The sequence below is a fragment of the Nelumbo lutea genome, chromosome 5, assembly GCF_056320005.1.
Source record: "Nelumbo lutea isolate HS-2025 chromosome 5, American lotus-T2T, whole genome shotgun sequence".
NCBI lineage: Eukaryota > Viridiplantae > Streptophyta > Magnoliopsida > Proteales > Nelumbonaceae > Nelumbo > Nelumbo lutea.
This window is the reverse complement of record NC_142688.1, coordinates 3,135,098-3,157,060: the sequence shown is the minus strand read 5'-3', so window position 1 is coordinate 3,157,060 and position 21,963 is coordinate 3,135,098. Positions and strand designations below refer to the sequence as shown.

General features: G+C 45.6%; 2 protein-coding genes across 2 annotated transcripts; both read right to left on the bottom strand.

Moving 5' to 3' along the window:
* Nucleotides 1-11,928: 11,928 nt before the first annotated feature.
* LOC148849850 (F-box protein SKIP23-like) lies at nucleotides 11,929-21,830 on the bottom strand. Its single transcript, XM_088944061.1, has 4 exons — nucleotides 20,519-21,830; nucleotides 16,583-16,695; nucleotides 15,309-15,690; nucleotides 11,929-12,548 (listed from the first exon to the last, which is right to left on the bottom strand). The coding sequence occupies exons 1-4, from the start codon at nucleotides 21,712-21,714 to the stop codon at nucleotides 12,329-12,331; spliced, it is 1,911 nt and encodes a 636-aa protein (XP_088800187.1). The 5' UTR covers nucleotides 21,715-21,830; the 3' UTR covers nucleotides 11,929-12,328.
* LOC148849851 (F-box protein SKIP23-like) lies at nucleotides 15,205-16,617 on the bottom strand. The gene has a single exon (XM_088944336.1). It carries the CDS (start codon nucleotides 16,564-16,566, stop codon nucleotides 15,727-15,729), a length of 840 nt encoding a protein of 279 aa, XP_088800462.1. The 5' UTR covers nucleotides 16,567-16,617; the 3' UTR covers nucleotides 15,205-15,726.
* Nucleotides 21,831-21,963: the final 133 nt, after the last annotated feature.

Genomic DNA, 21,963 nt, shown 5'->3' with positions numbered 1-21,963 from the left:
CCAATTCACATTCGGGTAGCTAAATATGAGACCCTAACTCTGTTTTTTCGGGTTGGATTGGGTTGGATTCGTAGGTTGGGTCAATTTTTTGCCAGGACTAGTGACTTAGGGAAATGCAGGTGTGTGAAAACACTGTTGTTCATTTGGTATGTATGGTATGAAAATAATTGCGAGCCACTCGACCCACATCATAATCTCAGCTCTCATCAAGTGAGAGACTGAGGTTTCTTCTTTCTTTGAAAACTTACTTTCCGAACCCAAATGACTTATTTGATAGATAGGTACCTATATAATGTGATGTGGCAATGCTTCAACCAGCTCTCCGGTCTTACCACATCTACGATCTTAGACTAGGTTAGGTGATGTTGCAATGCTTCAACCAGCCCTCGGGTCAGACCACATCTACCATCTTAGAGTTAGGTTGGGTGTGCCACCCTACATGCTTCCTAAAGGATAGATGGTTTACCTTAGAGCTACAAAGCCAATGTTGTTGAGAAGCAATTTTAAGAGACATATTGGAATATGTTTCAGTTAGAAAAATAAGACATGGATATGCCAAAGAGTTTTGATAAAGGAAGATTTGGCCCGACCTCATTGTTACGCGACACGTGGCAGAAACAACAGCTCGGCAAAAGGGGCCAAGCCTAAGGCGTGAACAAGGGGACACCAGCAGACCGAACTCCCTACGGGGGGCCCGAACTCACCCTTGGCCCAAACTAGAGTAATTCGAATTGGCCAACGTTGTAACAGCTCGGGATACACCTCGCCGAACTGACCAACCTTGTAACAGCTCGGGATATACCTCGCTGAATTGGCCACCTTGTAACAGTTTGGGATACACCTCGCCGAACTGGCCAACCTTGTAACAGTTCGGGATACACCTCGCCGAACTGGCCAACCTTGTAACAGTTCGAGATACACCTCGCCGAACTGACCTGCCCTATAGATACCTTCGAGCTCAAGACTTCGCCTCGTTCAACACTCCGCATCATCTTCTGGGCACCAAAACCAAACAAGTCGTACCATGCCTGACACTGAGGAAGTCCGTGCCCGAGGGCGCTGTACCTGACTGACTTGGGATCTGACGTTTGGCGGCCACACTCTAAACGACCACCTGCCACCCCCACTGACACTGCCATCTCCAGTTAGAGAGATGGTTAGGCAGTGACGGTTCTGTCCCAGTAGAAAGGACGACGGCTGAATTGACAAGCACAAGGGTAATCATACCCGACCTGACAAGGGCCTCGGAGCGAGTGCGCGAAGTGATTATAAGAGCCCCCTGCCCCCAATAAACAAGGTATGCAAACTTTGCGCTATCTGGTATTATCTTGCTTTTGAAGGATTCTAACTTGAGCTTCGGAGCCGCTACACCGGGTTCCCCCTCGGAGCTTCCTCATCTCCCCCGTTTCAAGTTCCCTGCTACCCCGTTCAGAAGCAAGGTCGTGGATAGCTAAGACCGGCTGGATCACGCTCCATCAATTGGCGCCGTCTGTGGGAATGCTTCAAAAAGCCTCCCTCCAAACTTTCATAACCCCATTTTCTTCAAAAAACCCAACACTCATGGCCTCCTCCAGCAATGCCGGACGTGGCACGGAGACAAACACCACCGGGGAACAACTTCAAGTCCCGTGGTGTGCGTTGGACAGTTCACCATCCCCCTTTTGGTGGATGGGATTCCCAGCTTGAACGCGCCACAAGCAGTGGCGCACGTAAACCTTCCTACCACAAGCATCCCCTTTCCTCTCCCCATTGAGACAACCTTTACTGAACCGACTGCCGTCCCCGTGGTAACCAGCCAAAACCGGTTGGACGACCTGATGCAGTGCATGCGGGCAATCCAAGGCCAAATGCAACAGTTCCAGTAGCACCATCTTCACCAGCACCAAGTACTACACAACATCTCCCAGTATCACTATCAACAGCAGTTCCCCCAACTTCCACTGAACCAGCCACTACTTCCAACTCGCCACCCCGCTCCGAGGCCGGTCAAGGCCTCCCCGTAGGATGGACGCCCCCACCAGGCGAAGGCCTCTCGACCCCAAAACCCCCCTAACAGCCAGGCCTCATCCCCAGACTGAAGAGAGAAAAATATCATCCCCGCCTCGCAACACGCAGGCGGGTCGGGAACCTCGCCCGCGAGGTCGGCACCCCGGCGCTCCAAGCCCGAGTTCCCGCTCACGGAAAACCGATTCGGCGCCCTGGCGGCAAACTACCAGCATTCCGGGCCCATCGAGCTCAGTAACACGGAGGCCAGTAGCGCCAGTACAAGGCCCACTCAACAACGAAGGCGCCGGCGAAGTCGCCAAACCGCCACCCGTGCCTTGTCAGAACTCGGAGGCAAAGAGACGAGCTCGAACGAGGTAGGAGCTACCCCGATTCTCTCGGTTCCTTCCCTACTTGCATCAGAACTCCTGGCGGTCCCCTTACCCAGAAATTTCAAGCTCCCACCTCTGGACAAGTACGACGGGTCCTTCGACCCCAACGACCACGTTTACGCCTTTCAGTCCCAAATGCACCTCACCAGGGCCAGCGAATCGTGCATGTGCGTGGCCTTTACCACCACCCTCAGGGGGGTAGCCCGCACCTGGTACAGGAACCTGGCCCTCGGGTCGATAAAGTGTTGGGCCCAGTTCGTGCAGGTCTTCATCGCACACTTTGTCACTAGCCAACGGTGTCCGAGAACAGAGGAAAGCATCTTCGGAGTAGTCCAAAGAGAAGGAGAATCCATCCGGGGCTACATCAAGCGATTCAACGAAGCATGCTTGAAGAGGGGTGACGCACAAAAGAGGGGTGACACACAAAGAATTCAAATGGCACATGGTGGCTAACCAACCCGCAACCATGGCCGAATTCCTCAAGCTCGCGGATAAGTTCATGAGGATAGAGGAAGAAATCAACCAACGAACCGAAGGCGGGAATGAGAAAAGAAAGAGAGAAGGCGAGCTCTCCAACCCGGTCGACAGAAAAAACCCAGCCCGGGAGCCGAAGTCGAACCAGTCGTTCCGGACTCCCCTAGCAGTTTGGACGGACTACACGCTGTTAAACACAAGGCGGACCGAGATCTTAATGACGATCAAAGACGCCCCATACGTGAAGTGGCCACCTCGCCTAAAGGGAAGTCCGAACGAGAGAAATAAGAATTTGTATTGTAGTTTCCATAGAGACCATGGTCATAGTACCGAGCAGTGTAATAACCTCCGGGACGAGATAGAAGGGCTCATCCGCCGCGGATACTTGAGAAACTTTGTACAACACAACAATAATAACAATAAGGCAGGTCGGCAAGGGGAGCATGAAAAGGATGCCCCCGAGTCTAGCAACAGACCTACCGAACCGTTGCAGCGACAGCCTCCGGAAGAGAGGCCAGTTCGGGGAACCATCCATGTAATTGTGGGAGGTTCGGTGGTAGCGGGGTGTACCTCGGCAGCGGCCCGGACTTCAGTTCGCGAAGCGGCCCTCGAAGAACGGAACCCCCCAAAGAGACCAAAGACCGAAGAACCAATCTTCTCCACGAAGGACGACGCGCGAGGGGTCCGCTACCCCCATGATGACGCGCTTGTCATTAAACTAAGGATCAGCGACTTTGAGGTCAGTCGCGTACTCGTAGATTCGGGCAGCTCAGTGGACATCCTCTTTAAATCAGCATTTGATCAACTGCAGTTACAGAGGAGCGAGCTGAAGCCCGCGAACACTCCCCTGGTGGGTTTCAACGGAGAGGAAGTCAGGCCCCTCGGAAAAATAACAGTATCTGTGATAGTCAGCACATGGCCTTGTGCAGTCAGACTCAACCATGATTTCCTGGTAGTCGCGACCCCCTCCCCATACAATGCCATAATAGGGCGGCCCGTCACGCATATCCTACGGGCAGCGGTCTCCACCTACTATTTGGCCATGAAGTTCCCTACGGACTTCGATGTAGGGGTAGCGCGGGGCGACCAGCTTGAGTCCCGCAAGTGTTATGTTGCCGCCCTGAAGGGAAAAACCAAGGCGACCGACGACCTCGAACTGGAGCGGCCTGCAGAGCAAGGTGAGGAACGAGCTTCGCCCACGGAGGAAACGGTCGCAATCCCGACTTCGGCTACGGACCCAGTTCGCACACTTCAGATCGGAGCTTCCGTCGAGGAACCCCTACGAACCGAACTGGTGAGTTTTTTACTTCAAAATTTAGATATTTTTGCCTGGTCCGCGGCCGACATGCCCGACATTAGCCCCGGCCTGATAACTCACAAACTTAATACTGACCCTGTAGTTAGACCCGTTGGACAGAAGAAACGCAACTTAGCCCCAAAATGCTGGAGGGCGGTCGACGAGGAGGTCGAGAAGCTCCTCGCAACAAACTTCATAAGGGAAGTCCATTACCCGAGCTGGGTGTTCAACCCGGTGTTGGTAAGAAAGGCAAACGGCAAGTGGCACATGTACGTCGACTACACCGACCTGAACCGAGCTTGCCCGAAAGATTGCTTCCCCCTCCCCAGAATTGACCGCCTAGTGGACGCGACATCGGGAAATGAGTTGCTAAGCTTCCTGGACGCCTACTCGGGCTACAACCAAATCCAGATGGACCCATCCGATGAGGAAAAAACCAGCTTCATAACCGAGTTCGGCCTATATTGCTACAAGGTCATGCCCTTCGGACTAAAAAATGCCGGGGCGACTTTCCAAATACTTGTAAATAGGCTGTTTCGACCCCTAATTGGTACGAAGATAGAGTCCTATGTAGAAGACATGGTCGTCAAGACTCAGTTTTCACAAGAATTAATACAAGACTTAGATTCTGTCTTCCAAATCCTGCGTCAGTTTAGCATGAAATTGAACCCCAACAAATGTGTCTTCGGCGTCACCTCAGGCAAATTCCTAAGGTACATTGTCAATTGGCGCGGTATTGAGGCCAATCCGGACAAGATAAAAGCCATTCTAGATATGACACCACCTCGGAAAGTAAAAGAGGTTCAGAGGCTAAACGGCCGCATAGCCGCTCTAAGCCGCTTCATGTCCAAATCAGCAGACCGCTGCCTACCCTTCTTCAAGGCAATCAAAGGCAAAGGGTTCGAGTGGACCCAGGACTGCCAGCTCGCGTTTGACGAGCTAAAAGGTTACCTCGCTAGTGTGCCGACCTTAGCCCGGCCCGAGGTGGGCGAGGTCTTAGAACTATACCTCTCGGCAAGCGACGAGGTGGTCAGTTCGGTACTAATAAAAGAAACAGACCGGGTCCAGTGACCCATCTATTATGTTAGTAAAATTTTGTAGGGAGCAGAGACAAGGTACCCGCAGATAGAAAAGCTAGCATACGCCCTAGTGACAGCAGCTCGGAAACTCCGCCCATACTTCCAGGCTCACACCGTCATCGTCCTGACTGACAAACCTCTGAGACAAGTTTTACTCAAACCCGAGGTTTCCAGTCGACTGACGAAATGGGCCATCGAACTCAGCGAGTATGACCTCTAGTACAAACCAAGAACCACTATTAAGGCCCAAGCTTTGGCAGATTTTATCGCAGAGTGCACTTTCAGCCACGAAGCCCCACAGGTCGAGCCCGAGGTCCCCAGTTCGGGCGAACCCAAAGCTCCCGAGCCAATAGAGTCTGAACCCCGTGAAGTAGCAGCTAGTGTGGCATCTCTCCTGGTCAGGCGAAATGCAAACTAGGACGAGGAGCCTTGGATCCTTCACGTGGATGGTTCCTCGAACCGGCAAGACAACGGAGCTGGAATAGTCTTATGCGGCCCGAGCGGCACAAAATTAGAATATGCACTACGCTTTGAGTTCGCGGCATCCAACAACGAGGCAGAGTACGAAGCACTGATAGCTGGGCTGGACCTAACGCGAAAGGTAAAGGAAAAACACTTGGTCATCTGCAGCGATTCCCAGCTCGTGCTCAATCAAGTTACAGACGAGTATGAAGCACGCGAGCTCTCCATGATCGCATATTTGGCCAAAGTAAAAGAAGCCCTGCTCAACTTCCAGTCACACTTTATCAGGCAAATCTCGAGGTCAGAGAACACTGAGGTCGACACTCTGTCCCGGTTAGCCAGTACAAGTCACAACAACATGAGAACTGTTTACATAGAGGACTTACCTCGGCCTAGTATTCTCGGGGGGACAGAGGAGGTCGCTCCCGTCTTGGAAGCAGAGCCGAGCTGGATCGATCCACTCGTGAGATTCTTGATAGACTGAACCCTCCCTGCAGAACGCAATGCGACCAAGAGGGTGCAGCGCCAGGCAACCAAATACGTCATAATAGACGAACGGTTATACCGACGGTCCTACACGCTCCCCTACTTGCGTTGCATGCGACCTGCAGAAGCCGAGTTTGTACTCCGCGACACTCGTGAAGGCCTGTGCGGCGGACACTTGGGGGGCAAAGCACTCGCCCAAAAAGCACTTCGACAAAGATACTACTGGCCAATGATGAAGGCAGAAGCTGTCGAACTCGTCAGAAAATGCGACAAGTGTCAGAAGCACACCAATATCCACCATCAACCTGCCTCCAACCTCAAATACCTCGCCTGCTCGTGGCCCTTTGCACAATGGGGCATCGACCTCCTGGGGCCATTCCCACCAGCAACAGGTGGAAGAAAATTCGTAGTTGTTGCAGTAGATTATTTTACGAAGTGGATAGAATCCGAACCTCTGGCAATTGTTATGGCCCGAAACATACAAAACTTCTTTTGGAAGAACATAGTATGTCGCTTCGGGTTACCTCAGGTACTAATCTCCAACAACGGCAAGCAGTTCGAGGATATCAAGTTCCAAGAGTGGTGCCAGAACATGGGGATTCGGCAAAACATCACATCAGTCGCGCACCCGCAGGAAAACGGTCAGACGGAAGTAATGAATAGAGCCATCCTGCACGGATTGAAAGCACGTCTGGATCGAGCTAAGGGATTGTGGGCCAAAGAGCTACCAAGTGTCTTATGGGCTCATCGAACTACAGAAAAAACTTCCATGGGAGAAACCCCCTTCAACCTCACCTACGACACTAAAGCAGTGATCCCGACGGAAATCGAAGTACCAACATTGCCACAAGAAACATACAACGATCGGACGAACGGAGACGAGTTACATACCAACCTTGACCTATTGGACGAGGTAAGGGACCTCGCGCACATCCGAACAGCGGCATACCAGCAACAGGTAGCTCACTACTACAATACCAGAGTAAAGCAACGAAGCTTCCGATTAGGCGACCTGGTCCTTCGTAAGATTATGGTGCCCGAACCCGGCGTGGGCAAACTTGGACCAAACTGGGAAGGGCCCTATAAAATAAAAAGAGCGCTCGGGGGGGCATACGAACTCGAAACCTTGGAAGGCAAACAAGTACCTCGAGCGTGGAACATCGTGAACTTAAGGCGATACTACCTATAAACCGCCAAGCGAAGTGGACGAAATCAGGTCCTATGGGCCACGATGTAGAGCCAAGAGGAACCTCGGTGTAAACAAGCAAAGAAGTCGAGCATATTATTAGCTTGGCAAAAAATCAGTTCGCTGCAAAAAAGCCACCGCGGCAAAATAGGTCGCAGAAGTGTAATAACCCGGACAAAGTGGCATCGACAAAGAATTAGTTCGGGGAAAAGGAACACTTGGGCAAAAAGACTTATCTATTCCGTTGCAAGAAACAGGAGTACATTGGCCATCAGAAGGGACTTACAAAAAAAAAAAAGTTACATGCCCGGAGCTACTTCTTCGCCATCAGAAGGCACTTCAACAACACCCGAAGGCCCTGTCTCTCCTTCAGAGTCCAGCTCGCCATCGGTAGCATTGGCCATCTCCTGAGTTATACACGAAGTGGATATGGCACTAACATCGAGGTCAGGGTACGTATTCCGGATCATCCACCTGCTCAATTTAAACCCCCTCCTGTAAGAATCCACCATCAGATCGTCAAAACGCGGAGAGGCAATGTAGTCTTCAACTGCCTTCTTCTTGGCGTCTTCAATGCCTTGGGAAAAAATATGTGTTCTCTCCTTGATGTCCTCCTGAAGATATTCGACTTGATGCTGCAAATCCAACTTCAAGTCTGCCATATGCTTGACAACTACCCCCATGGCCTCGGCGTCACGCTGAGACCTTGCCTGCCTGGCCATCGCGACACGAGCAGCCTCTTCGGCAGCATAAGCGGCCGCCTCAGCAGCTCGGGTATTTGCCTCTGCAACACGGAAAGCTTCTTCAGTAGCATGAGCGGCAGCCTCAGCAGCTCGTGCCTGTCGCGAGCTCCTCTCCACTTGTGCCGCTAAGGCATGAATTGAAGAGTTCACCTACCAAAAGAAACAAGTGAGCAATAACAGCAAAAGCGACAGAAAATGAAAAAGGCAGACGGAATCTAACTTACCACCATAGCATGTGTTACGGCGTGGCGGGTGACCTGATTCAAGGGAAGATCGGTCCACGCCACGATCTCCTCAGGGAAAGTAGCCTCCCTTCTCTTCTGAAGAGTGTAATTCGGCGTCAACACGCTCCTGAACTCCCCTTGAGCTCCCAAGCCCGAGGGCCCAACCTGCATATGAGCGGACCCAGAGTGAGCAGGAGCACTTGAGTATGCAGGAGCGCCCGTATGAGTGGTCTTAGCGTAAGGCGCCCCGGCAGTTTCGTGCATCGGTGGAGTCACCTTGGGCTCCCTGGGCAGATCCTCCGGCGTGTGGTCTGGAACTTGGGGCTCCTCATCTAGGGCCAGTTCGGTACGAGTTCGCTTGACGACCCGCTTCCTCCTCTTCATACCTTGGAACAGACGCCCCCCACGAGTTCTCTCCGCGCCCATCACACCTCTAGAAACGAGTTCGACATCAGAAAAAATGAAAGGAACAAAGCAAGCAAGAAACCGCATAGCTAGAAACCTACCCGAACTCAGGCTGGCCGCAATAAGCTTGGCCTCCGTTAAGTAGTGATGACACTTTAAACCTTGTCATGCCCATTGCCGGAGGCCCTTCACCGTCTCTTTATCGAGAGTAACACCTAAATCAGGAGCGGCCTCACCCCACCCGGTTTGAAATGGCCATCCTTGTGCACTTCGCACGCCGAAGTAGTCCCGCTTCCACGCCAGGACCTTATTAGGAAGATCGTGCAGAAGCTTAAAACCCTAGCGAGGAGAAAGGTAATATGCCCGTCTTCCCCCAGGAAGAGAACCCGCCTGTCTTTTGAGCATCAAGATAGAGGAGAATATCTCTAAGTTCAAAGGGAAGTTCTGCTCGCAAAAAAGGAAAACTGTCCCCACCAGGTTCCGAATGGAGTTCGGATGAAGTTGGCCAATGGTGACACCGAAGTGGTTTATGACTTCGACAAGAAGGGGGTGGAAAGAAAGTCGCAACCCCGCAGCGAGCTGCTCTCGAAAAATCACGATCTCATCAGGACCATGTTCCCAAGAAAAGCTACCCGAAGAAATAAAATATGTATACCCCCCAGGAAGGTTGTAAGACATAAGTATGGATTGAAGCCCCTCAGGCGTCATGGTCGAGGGACCAAACCTATCTAGCATCCGACCTCGGCGGGAGGTAGACGCCAAACTGCCCGAAGCGGCTCGGCCTACTGGTTCATAGTCCTCGATTTCCACCTCAGGATCACTGAGGCAGTCGGGGGACACGGCTCGATTGGTAGAACCTACGTCGGCCCTACTTGAAGAATCATCTGAGCTATCAAAGTTAGACATTGGGGAAAAGGTGGATTCAGGAAAGTACTCACCGGAAGAAAGTTTGAAGGCTCCGGAGACTGGAACAAGCCAAAGAACCTTGAAGGCTATGTAACCAGCCTTGACGCGAGCTGGAAAAAACTTGGGCGCGAGCTGAAAAGTTGGACGCGAGCTCAGTAAACAAACCGCAGAAGTGACAAATCGATTGGGGTCCCCCACTATTTATAGCTACAGTAACCAAGAATCGATCATGCAGATTGAAGACGATCCGACGACCCACGTTTTCGCTGACCGCACGTCCCATAAGGTCGAGACGTGATTGGCGCACGTCTTTCTGAAAAAAGCGAAACGTCAACGCACGGATTTTTGAAACCAATGTCGCTTCGACACCCGTCTTTCCGAAACTGATGCCCCGCATGTCTCCCTGACAGCCGCCTGTGCACGTACAGCAGTGGCACGCCTTTTTGAATGACCCGCTGTCACGTCCCAGCGGCGCGAATTTTTGAAATTTAAAACGTGCGCTGTCACAACCATTAGCAACTCACGCAGTCAAGATTCGAAGGACGGGACAAATCCACTCACTACCTCGCGAAACTCCCCGCACCAGGGCAAGACCCTTGGCGCGAGGAGTGGGGGGCAATTGATGAAGGAAGATTTGGCCCGACATCACTGTTACGCGACACGTGGCAGAAACAACAGCTTGGCAAAAGGGGCCAAGCCTAAGGCGTGAACAAGGGGACACCAGCGGACCGAACTCCCTACGGGGGGCCCGAACTCACCCTTGGCCCAAACCAGAGTAATCCGAACTGGCCAACTTTGTAACAGCTTGGGATACACCTCACCGAACTAACCAACCTTGTAACAGCTCGGGATATACCTCACCGAACTGGCCACCTTGTAACAGTTCGGGATACACCTCGCCGAACTGGCCAACCTTGTAACAGTTCGGGATACACCTCGCTGAACTGGCCACCTTGTAACAGTTCAGGATACACCTCACCGAACTGACCAACCTTGTAACAGTTCATGATACACCTCGCCGAACTGACCTGCCCTATAGATACCTCCAAGCTCAAGACTTCGCCTCGCTCAGCACTCCGCATCACCTTCTGGGCACCAAAACCAAACAAGTCGTACCATGCCTAACACTGAGGAAGTCCGTGCCCGAGGGTGCCGCACCTGACTGACTTGGGATCTGACGTTTGGTGGCCGCACTCTAAACGACCACCTGCCACCACCACTGACACCGCCATCTCCAGTTAGAGAGACGGTTAGGCAGTGACGGTTCTGTCCCAGTAGAAAGGACGACGGCCGAATTGACAAGCACAAGGGTAATCATACCCGACCTGACAAGGGCCTCGGAGCGAGTGTGCGAAGTGATTATAAGAGCCCCCTGCCCCCAATAAACAAAGTATGCAAACTTTGCGCTATCTGGTATTATCTTGCTTTTGAAGGATTCTAACTTGAGCTTCGGAACCGCTACACCGGGTTTCCCCCTGGAGCTTCCTCATCTCCCCCATTTCAGGTTCCCTGCTACCCTGTTCAGAAGCAAGGTCGTGGACAGCTAAGACCGGCTAGATCGCACTCCATCAAGTTTTAAATAAATCTCAAAAAATATGGTAATAACACTATATATATATATATATATATATATATATATATAAGAATCATGTACTATGATGATTTATGTAATGATTAACCTGTTGGAATTTGCAACATACTAGTTAAATGCTAATAAAAAAATAAGTATGTCCATATCTTATTTCTTAGGAAACTAATATAGTTATTGTTGATATTCATAAATATATAAATCTAAATAAGTTCTAAGAAAATGTATAAACATTATCCAAAATGTACACCAGTTGAACCTTGGTGTAGATGTGGATTTATTGTTTTTTCATTTACAAATATGAATATTTTGATATATTCATCTTTGATCTGTTTGAATTGTTTGATTTCTCTGATTGAATTGTTTGACTTTGATCTGTTTAAAGCATCAATATGGTATGCATACAACATACCATGAGTCCTCTGTATCATCATGATTTGCCATCGTATCGGTGCCTAGTTTGACAAAACTATATGTTGGTTGTTTTTGGATTTTTTTTGGAACCTTAATAAAAATTGGAAAGTATAATTATAAAATCTGAAATAAATAATTTAAGATTTATTTTTTTTTATTTAATAAAATTTAAAAATTATAAAAATATTTTATTTTGGGAAAATTCTTCATACCCTGAATTTTGGGGGTAGTGTCAAGTTAGTACCTGAACTTTCAAATGTGTCACTACAGTATCTGAAATTTCAAAAGTGTCAAGTTGATCCAAAATCATTAACGATGTTAAATGTCATGTAAAAGGACAAAAATACCCATCATCTATCATCTAATTTTCTTATGATTGATATCTCTAACCAGTAACCACCTCTGATATCAAACTGGTTATAGATTCAGGTATTAACGTCAACGATGAAGAGAATCTCATTCACTGAAGATAGAAATCATCGATGGTGTTGATAAAAGAATCCTGGTGCAGGAGAACAGGTGGCGGTAGTGGAGGTGGTGAAGGAATGATCATTGGTGGGATCTTGAGGGCATCAGGCAAAGGAGGGGGATCTCGCCACGGAGGCAGAGGTCTGGCCAGGAGAAGTGTTTGAAGTAGAGGCCCAGCTTTCATCACCACCTGTAAAAGCTTCCCCTTCTCCATCAGTGGCCTATCTGGTTCTAATTGTACTGTCGTTACTTTGGTATACATTTTCTTGCATTGGATTCCTCCTCCCTGACATACAAAGATCTCCCGTTCTCCCGGTGGCTGTGTCAACAAAAGAGATATCATAGATATTTGAAATTATCCTTTTAATTACGAAAACAACCATTTTCCTCTTCCCCGTGACTGCCTGGTTCTTGACTTTATGGCTGTCTTCTTCCCCTTCACTGCAATAAAAGAAAAAAAAAATCACAGCAGTCAATGAACATTTTAATAATATCATTATGGTTGAGCAGGAGTGCAACCCACCTCTGCATCATCATCTGTGGCCTTGGCATAAGTCTCCATCCTCTGGCCATCCTCTGCTGCAGACAAATGTGAGTGAATAAAACAAACTACAACTCAATTTAGTTTTTACTATTTTCAGTGTGTTGCGTCAGTCATTTTTAATTCGAAAAAGTAGTTACTGCTATTCTAGCTAACGCCCGATGGTAGCCATCACTATACAAACTAAAACTGCAAAACTAGCAAACCGATGATGATGGATGAACTAAAAAATATGTGAATGCCACTTAGATGTTTCTGACGGGGTAATGTAACCTGGTGTCTTTTTGTTTTTCTTTTTTAATGTTTTGTGGGCCTGCAGTGGATCTTCTGAGTTGGAGGTAGGGAAAGAGGACAGTGTAGTTTGGCTGGCCTGGTTCTTCCTTCCCGTTCTGGTTAGAGGTGAGTCTACCATCTAAAGGTAGAAGACAATGAACCGTGTCTTCATTAGTCCAAAATCTCAAATACCTCAATAGTTGGTTTCAAGGTAGAAGATAATGAAACGTCTTCTTTTTAATGGTAATTTTGACATTTTCAAAAAATTTAAGTTGTACATATTTATTATTTATATAAAAATAATAAATAAATATTTTCAACTAAATTAATAAAAATTAAAAATTATAATTATAAAAATTAAAATAAATAATTTAGATTTAAAATTTTCCAAAAATTTAAAAAACTGAAAGTTATAAAAATAATTTATTTTGTCTACCTTAACATGTTTTATTTTAAAGGGTGAAAGACTTAAACCTTCCTTCAAATTTCTACTAAATACCAAACCTCCCATCTCCTTTTAAAAAAAGACTAAGGCCCTGTTTGAGAACACTTAAAAGAAGTACTTTTAAGACATGGGATCACACATTAAGTGGTTTTTAAGTATTTATGGGTGTTTGGTAAAAAAGTGGGAAAGAAGCATTTCTTTGAAAAAATGACTTTAAGTTGGTTTTCTTTAAGTAATTATCCAAAAAGATAGTTCTCTTAAATTTTTATAATGCCTAAAATACCCTTGCACCCAAAAAGCATTGTTCACCATCTTCTTCCCCTCGAATCCACTTCGCGCTCAACCCCTTTTCGCTTTGTCCCTTTCTTGCTTCCCTCCCAGAATCCACTTCATGCCCTCACACACTTATGCTGCTTTGCTCTTCGGTAACTCTCTCTCTCTCTCTCTCTCTCTCTCTCTCTCTCTCTCTCTCTCCTACTTCCGAGTTCTGAAAACGCTTCAGAGGAAGAACTGTTGAAAGCCTAAAAAGCTGTCAAAAAGGAGAGAAAAAAGGTTTTGCCTCCTGAGAAATGTGAAACTTTACTAAGTAAAACAAAGTCTCCGAGAAGGTGAGCTCCTTTGCTAGTTCTTATAAGATCTAATCTATCAACGCAATGGATTTAAGGTCGTGTTTTATAGATGAGAACGTAAGCTGAAAAAGAATCCTAGCTTGTCTCATAGTTCTAGTAAATGTCCATTAACGAAGAAAGGCTTGAGGAGGTTCTGAGTCACCAGGATGAGGCCCTTCTGGAGTAGGTCGATACCCGGTAGGGTCAACAGAAGCAGCATGATGGCTTCCATGGCTGCAGCGTAACCAAGCACGGCCCACTCTAACACCATTTCTAACTTCCAAAAAGACTTAGTGGCAACGACAAATCTGAAGCCAGCGCAAACTGCGCACGGCCTGTGCAACTTGGACCAGCCTAGCGCATGATCTGGCCAAGCCGCCCATAAGGCGCCCACCGACGAACCTGGCCTAGACACTGACCTGCCGACTGACACAGGCGCCGACCTGATGACCTGGCCTAGACACTAACCCACCGATTGACGCAGGCGCCCCCTGACAACCCGACCCAGGCGCTGACCTGGCCGCCTGACACAAGCGCCAGTCTGACGACCTCGAGGAGTTCACCATCGTACCCCGATTCTGACAGGATGCGAAGAGTCTTACTGTTTGGAGGCTTTTCACCCATCTAACCCGCGAGGACTCCGATATATAAAGACCTCACCCTCAAAGGGGAGGGGAAGGAAAAAAGGGAAGTAACCCCTACTCTCTAGCTCTCTCATATTATCTTCAAAGCTCTCTACAATAAGAGTGCTAACTTAAGCATCGAAGAGCCCCCACCAGGAAAATACCCCCAAAACCTCTGATTCAGTTTTCGCAGGTCCTTCAGCTCCCGCCGCCTACAAAGAGGAGGAAAAGATGGAGTTCTCGGAGGTCCCTCAACTCCCGCCACCTATAAAGAGGAGGAAAAAATAGAGTTCTCACAAATCCCTCAGCTCCCGCCACCTACAAAGAGGAGGAAAAGATGAAATTCTCGCAGGTTCCTCAGCTCCCAAAAAAACCACCTCATGCTGAGGGCAGTCGGATTGTGCCGCACCAGGAAGCTCCAACATTCTCTAAGTCACCAGCCGCCTAATAGACAGTTCGCCCCTAGGCAATTCGCCTCCGAGCTGTAGTTTACCCCAAGTAGCTCATCACTAAGGCACGCCACCACCGGATCAAATAACGAGATACTTAACCAAAAAAATTTTACATGGCCGAAAACGGTTAACATAAAATCATATTCTACTTTTAACATCCTAACAAAGTCATAAGCATTCTACTTTTAACATAAAATCATATTCGACCGATAAATTACTCCAAACATCTGTTGAAATTACATGTAACACTAGTGCTAACCTGGGTTTGATCAAAGTTGGGGGCGGCCAAAATAACTGAGAATAGCCTAGATAAGATGCTAATGGTCCAATGCTACCATTCTCTAAATCAAAGACGCCAATGTCATTAGCACTGAACCTGCCGTCTCCCTGCTCTCTGTCAGTGAAAAAAATGCAATTCCCTTTACACCCAGAAAAGTCACTGGCCGAGGTGGAGAATGAGCAATTGGCACCTATAAACAACATACGATCACCAAGAGTTTTTACCTCAACCCACTTCCGCCCACTATGATCTAGCTTGAAGACCTTGAGTTGTTTTGTTTCTTCTATGGTAACATGGTCATAATTTTGCTCCTGATTCTCATAAATGCTGTTTCCAGTGTTGAAACCTAAGTATCTATCAACTAAGAACAACTCCCCAGATGAGGCCACCAAGTGTTTCATATCTCCACCATTATAGAAGATGCAACCTCTGTCACCTTTGTGACATTCAAAGAAAGAATCTCTACAGCTAGAGATTTTCCAGTGTTATCAACTGCGTAGAATTTCCCATCGTAACACACTACATCGTCGAAAGGAGATGGCTCATGTCCTAACACGGTCCACGATTCATCGTCTGCTCTAAAGAAACCCAATTTTCCGAAGCCGTATCTCACAGCAACTGCGTAATGGGTCAAATCAAGGTTTGAGGAGGATAAGAGAACCGCTTTGTTGATAAATAAGTCCTCAAGCTCACAAATTAACACAGTGGGCAGGCGCTGGTCGGGGTAGTGAACAGCATATTCTTTACCCAATTCGAAGATACGGAAGTCCGATGAGTTCAATACCGGCGGAAATGTTTCCGGTATAGGGTTTATTTTGAATCTGGAGAGTGGGTTTAAGAGAACAGTTTTCTGTGGAGTCTCTCGTTTCAGCTTAATAAGCCAAGCTCCTCCTGCATGTAGCTGGCGAGGCTCCTCCGGTGGAGCAAGACGATAAATGATGCTCTCGTGGAGAAGAAAGAAACCACGACGGTTTTCTCCGGTGGCACCGTTGAAAACGACTGGGAAAGGAAGTCTAACAGGTAGAGAGGGGGAGATATGATCGGATGAAGGAGAGGAGCGCCAGGAGGAACAAACGGAGCGAAACCGGAGAATATCAATACAGGTGGTGAGGCGCTTCGCAATCTCTGTCAACAGCTCCCTTGGGACGAGAGAGAGAGGGTAAACAGACACTGGGAAAGTAGGACTTATGTCAAGGATGTAGGCTGATTGAATATGTGCCACATACGAGATGTGCATAGAGCATTAGCATTACACCTGGCTTTCAAGTCACAAGTCACAGCACAGGTGTCGGGCGGTTGGACTTGAAATTCACTTGTATGACATATGTCAACCGAGTTAAAACATATGCCAATTATGTTTGTTTGGCTAAAAACACAAACATATGTAAATATGTAATGTTGTATCATCTATGTACTATCTGGAAGTATGCTAATCCAGGAACAACCAAATAAAGTAAATTTACTAATCAGATCAGCACCATGAATACTGGGATGTATGAAATTTGAAAAATGTATTCTAAATAAATAATAATAATAATAATTACATTCCCTCATCCAATGTTTCCACTTTTGAGTTTCATTTCATTTCATGGTAGTGAAAATTCTGTTACCAAGAGCAACATATTTCAACTACTCTAATAGGCTTTGTCTCACCCTGCTAGCGCCCACTTTTTTTTTCTTTTTAATCAAAACCATAATCTTCATTGCTGTAATATATTAGTAAAGGGCTGTATATCCATAACAGGGGCTTAGAAATCTGATATTCCATATTCCTGTTTTGCTTGCATAGGAGACACAAAAATGTGTAGTATGTTCATATTCTTGACATGATGTATCCTGTCTGCCCAGGATATATCTGCTGTACTACTGCTCGCCCCTATGCAACCATAGAAAACAGCCAAAGAACCAAATTGCCACATGGGCCCAAAATGTAGTAGTGTACGGATACTGCTATTTATCTTTCTTCAGTTCAATACCATGCAAATTTAAACTTTGGTATGTATATTTACAGTTAATTGCTAATAACAAGTATCGCCGCTAAGCTACAGGACATCAATTTCATAGTATCCATTTTTTAATTAGCTCCTTTTCAGATTTCACACAAGAGTATGAGTGCTGTTCTTTCCATTCCAACAATTCAAACTTGGAGTTTTAAAAAATGTGAAGCTTGGCTTTTTCGTTGACAATGATTTTAAATACCTCATCATTCATTTAGATGTTAAAGTTTATGTTCAGAAAGAACCAAATTGCCACAGCCAGCGATATGACCTGTCTTTTAGAATGAAATGGTGAAATTTGTAATCGTGCAAGTTAAACAAACACCATATGATCAGAAAGCATGAAGAAGGTGTCAGAATTCTTGTCAATTGGTGCTGACAGTCTCTACCTCTTCATAAAATTGACCCCCTTTCCCACAGAAAACAAACAAACAAAAACGAAAAATAAAAGAAAAAGAAAAATCTCACAAAAAACCTTGGGGGCGTTCTTTTTTCGGATTTTGAGAGGGGAAAGATGGTCAATGGGATTTTGGTTCCCATTGACCAAGAACCCCATGTTTTCTTTTTTCAGATTTATGTAGAGACTAGGAAAAGTTTATTTTCCTGGATATCACTAACCATCTCCTAGGTGGGTAAATAACTTTCCCACCCAGGGGAAAAGTTGCTAACACTTGAATGGGACAAAATGCCCCTTTAGATAATGGATTTTTATGGCTAATATAATTATTTCCTTATTTACATGAGAAATAAAAGAACATGGGTAAATGCACTTATCTGGGTAAGTGTTTCCTAGGAAAAACTTACCCAGGTAACTGCATTTATCCGGTTAAATAACTTACTGAAAAGCGAACAGGACCCTAAAAGTAAATATCATTACTGCAACTAAGGGGCTGTTCGACAATATGGTTGGTTCTTTTCAAAAGCAAAACCAACCATGTTCTCGAACACCCCCTAATTAACCTAAGGTCCTAAGTTCTAAGAAACCAAGTACAACTGAGGTGGGGATCCAATTAAAGTAGTAGAATATCTAATATAATGATCAAACTGCATAATATGTACATGGGTGAGGTACTAGCAAAGAAGTAACTAACCATGGTAGTACAAATACTGCAAAAAGTACAAATAAAATAAGCTTATTTTGAACTTGGCCAACATCTAAGATCAGTCACGGCCAAAAGGGATGCTCAACCTAGTAGGTACAACTGAAAGAAACTTGTTTCATTATACGGTTCAACCTCACTTGAAACCCATACCAGATTGACTAATTTAATTTTCCCTTAGTGGTACCTAGGGGTGTTCATTATACGGTTCAAACCACAAAACCTATTCGAACCAAACCAAATTTATGGTTTGGTTCAGTTTATACTTATAAATGGTTTAGTTCAGTTTGAGAATTTTCTAAATTGCGGTTTGTGGTTTTGGTTTAGTTTATTGAATTTTATAAACTGAACCAAACCGTAAACCATAAACTGAAATTTAAATACATATATATAATATGAATATATGATATGTATAAATATTATATATAACATCTAAATGGAATGCGTAAAATTATAAATATACAATTAATGAACTCTTTATTTTATAATAAAATAATAAATAAAAGTTTTAAGTTTTAATTTTTAGGAGAGCTATTTAGGCTTTCTAATTGGGTTAAGCCCAAAAGAATCATAGAATGGTATAAAGTCCCCAAACTATATTAGAAACTGCACCAAACCGTAATAAAACGGTTTGGGTTGGTTTGGTTTCCATATCAAAACGGTTTGGTTTGGAGAGATCTCCAAACCGCATCGAACCGGACCGTGAACGCCCCTAGTGGTACCTTTCATCAGAAAAGATTTTTTTTCCTAGCATCAAATGATAGAAATAAAACAAGGCAAGAGTACAACCAATAGTTTGTTGTTATAGCAAAACATTTGATTGAGATTGGATGCAACGCAGGTGCATTAATTATTAATTGTCTTGAAAATATGATTACCATAACCAGATGAAAAGTCCAAACTCCAAAGTTTAAACATCTTCTACAAATGAGCATATGCTAATCCCAAGAAATGTTGTGTTAGAATAACACCAATCAGAGGAGAAATTTGCTTATAAAAATTAGTATGTTAAATCAACTTAACATTGTCTTGCTTCATAACACAAACCTTGTCTTCAGCACCAATAACCTGTACCTGTCAAAGTAATATCATGACATTTTGTTTATCCAAGTTGAGCAGAAAGTGAAGCTCTTACATATAATTTGGAATTCCTAACAACAGTATTTCTGAAGGTTTTGTGCCTTGCACATTAAATGACCAAATCTGCAAATTAATTAATTAACATTGGACATCACACTAATTCCATTGACAAAGGTCACAGTATGAAGAACAAAATTAAAATCTAATATCAACATTTAATTCAAACAGGATTTCATAAGCTTCTCTTTTGAATTTACTAAGAATGCATTTCTAATGTTTAATTTACTATACTGCATATAAAACTTGAACTCTTGCATAGAAATTGGCATCCTATTAACTCCAAAAGACCTTCAAGTTTCCATTTTCACAATTTACAACCATAGTAGTGTTGACGACCATACCATAACAATTACAAAGATATTCCCATATATAGTGAATGAGAAATAGCCATGTCTCATTCTGGTGGTGCTGCATTATGCCGCCCTGAGTTATCAAGTTTGAAATTTTTCTTCTACCTATCCATTGGTTGGGCTGGTTCTCTTGTTTTGTAACTCTTAGACTGATATGGATGTGTAAACCAAAATACTTAACGACGAGGAAGGAAAAGACCAATTAGAAAGAATACCCTAAAAGGAAAGAAAAAATAACAGGTTACCCAATCAGAAACTAATTTCAAAAAGAAACAGAGAGAGAGAGAGGAGGGGGGGGGGGGGGGGGGAGATATATGCAGTCAAATATTCACTACAGATCTAATAGAAGCACAAGTAACAACAACCAATAGGGGTGCCTTGACACATTGGTGAAAGGAACTAAGAAACACAAAATATGCTATTATTATAAAGCTGCATGAACATCCTTTCACATACAAGTTTCCACAGTATTGATTTTCTTTCACAGCAAGTTTAGTATAGGCCCTTGGCTGAGATTATCTTGCAGTACAGAACATATTTCGATTGCACTTACTGTTATAAAATGCTGCAGTTACTTCCAACACCTCCAAACCCAAAGCAGCTAAAATAATTGAGAGTAGTCTGGGAAAGATGCTAACACTCTAACACTACCATCCTCCAAGTTGAATACGCCAACATCATAACTGCTGAGGCCACCATTTTCTTCCTCATACAAACACATATATTCATGTGTAAAATAGATAGAGTTCCTTTTATATCCTGAAAAATCACAAGATGAGAAAGAAAAAGAATGGCTGTCACCCACCATGAAAACCCTATCTCCCAAGCTTTTCACTTCAACCCACTTCTGCTCACTAAAGTCCAGCTTATAAACTTTAAATCTAGCTGCTATGTCGGAACCGCCTTGATCAGTATTACACCATTCAATCTCTTCTTCCTTGGTAAAGACGACAGGGCCTCGATCGAGGTACCTATCAACTAAAAACAGCTCTCCAAGCGAGTTTACCAATTGTTTTCTCACGCCACTATCAACTATTGGGTGTGCCACTAAACTTGCCTTGAAAGAAGACTGGTCAGCAACCACAGCTCTTCCCGACCTATCCACTGCGATGAACTGCCCACGGTGGTGCACAACATCCTCGTAGCGGTGCGGTTCATCAGCCAGCACAATCCACCCCTCATCTCCTGGTTTAAAGAAGCCCAATTTTCCAGAACGGTAGATAGCTGCAACTGCATAATCATGGGAGGTGGCAATCGAAACAGGATTCGAGTCCGAGGGGGCTAAAATCGCTTTCCTAATAAACAACTCCTCAAATTCATGCACAGACACGGTCAATGGGCGGTAACCGGAATAGCGAAGAATATAGTCTTTACCCAATTCGGAGAATCGGAAGTCCGATAAGTTCAACACAGCGGGAAACGTGGCGAGCGGCGAAGACTTGATTCGGGTTCTTGAGAGTGGATTCAAGAGAAGAACTTTATGATCAGGGCTCTGTTCTTCAACCTTGATCAGCCAACCACCTTTGGAAGAAGCTCCATGTCCATGTGGAGAGTCTGCTGGTTGGAGAAGATAAACCGTGGTCTCGTAAAGGGAGAAGACACCGCCAATGGTTTCTCTGATGGAATCCCTGGGGATAGCCGGAAAAGGTAGCTGGAGGGGTAAGAAATTGGGGGAAACAGAGTATCGCCATGACCTGCAGACGGAACGAAACCGGAGGATGTCGATGCGGGTGCTTAGACGTTTAGCGGTGGCAGCTAATAATTCGGTAGGGAGCTCCGACCACTGGACTCTATCCATATTCTTCCTCCAATTCCCAATTCATTCATTATCATGCCTCTCTCTAGTCTCTACACCACAGTCTACAGAGACGAGAGAGTATAGAGAGGGGTTTTTGACTTTTTGAAAAACTGTTTGAGTGCTCGGTCTCTTTTGAGCAAGTCAAGACATTAACCGGCCATTGGATTGGAATCCAGTTGGCACAAACAACCAACCCAGCATCGACAGACACACTTGACCATGATATTTATCGCTTTTTATCTCATTCAA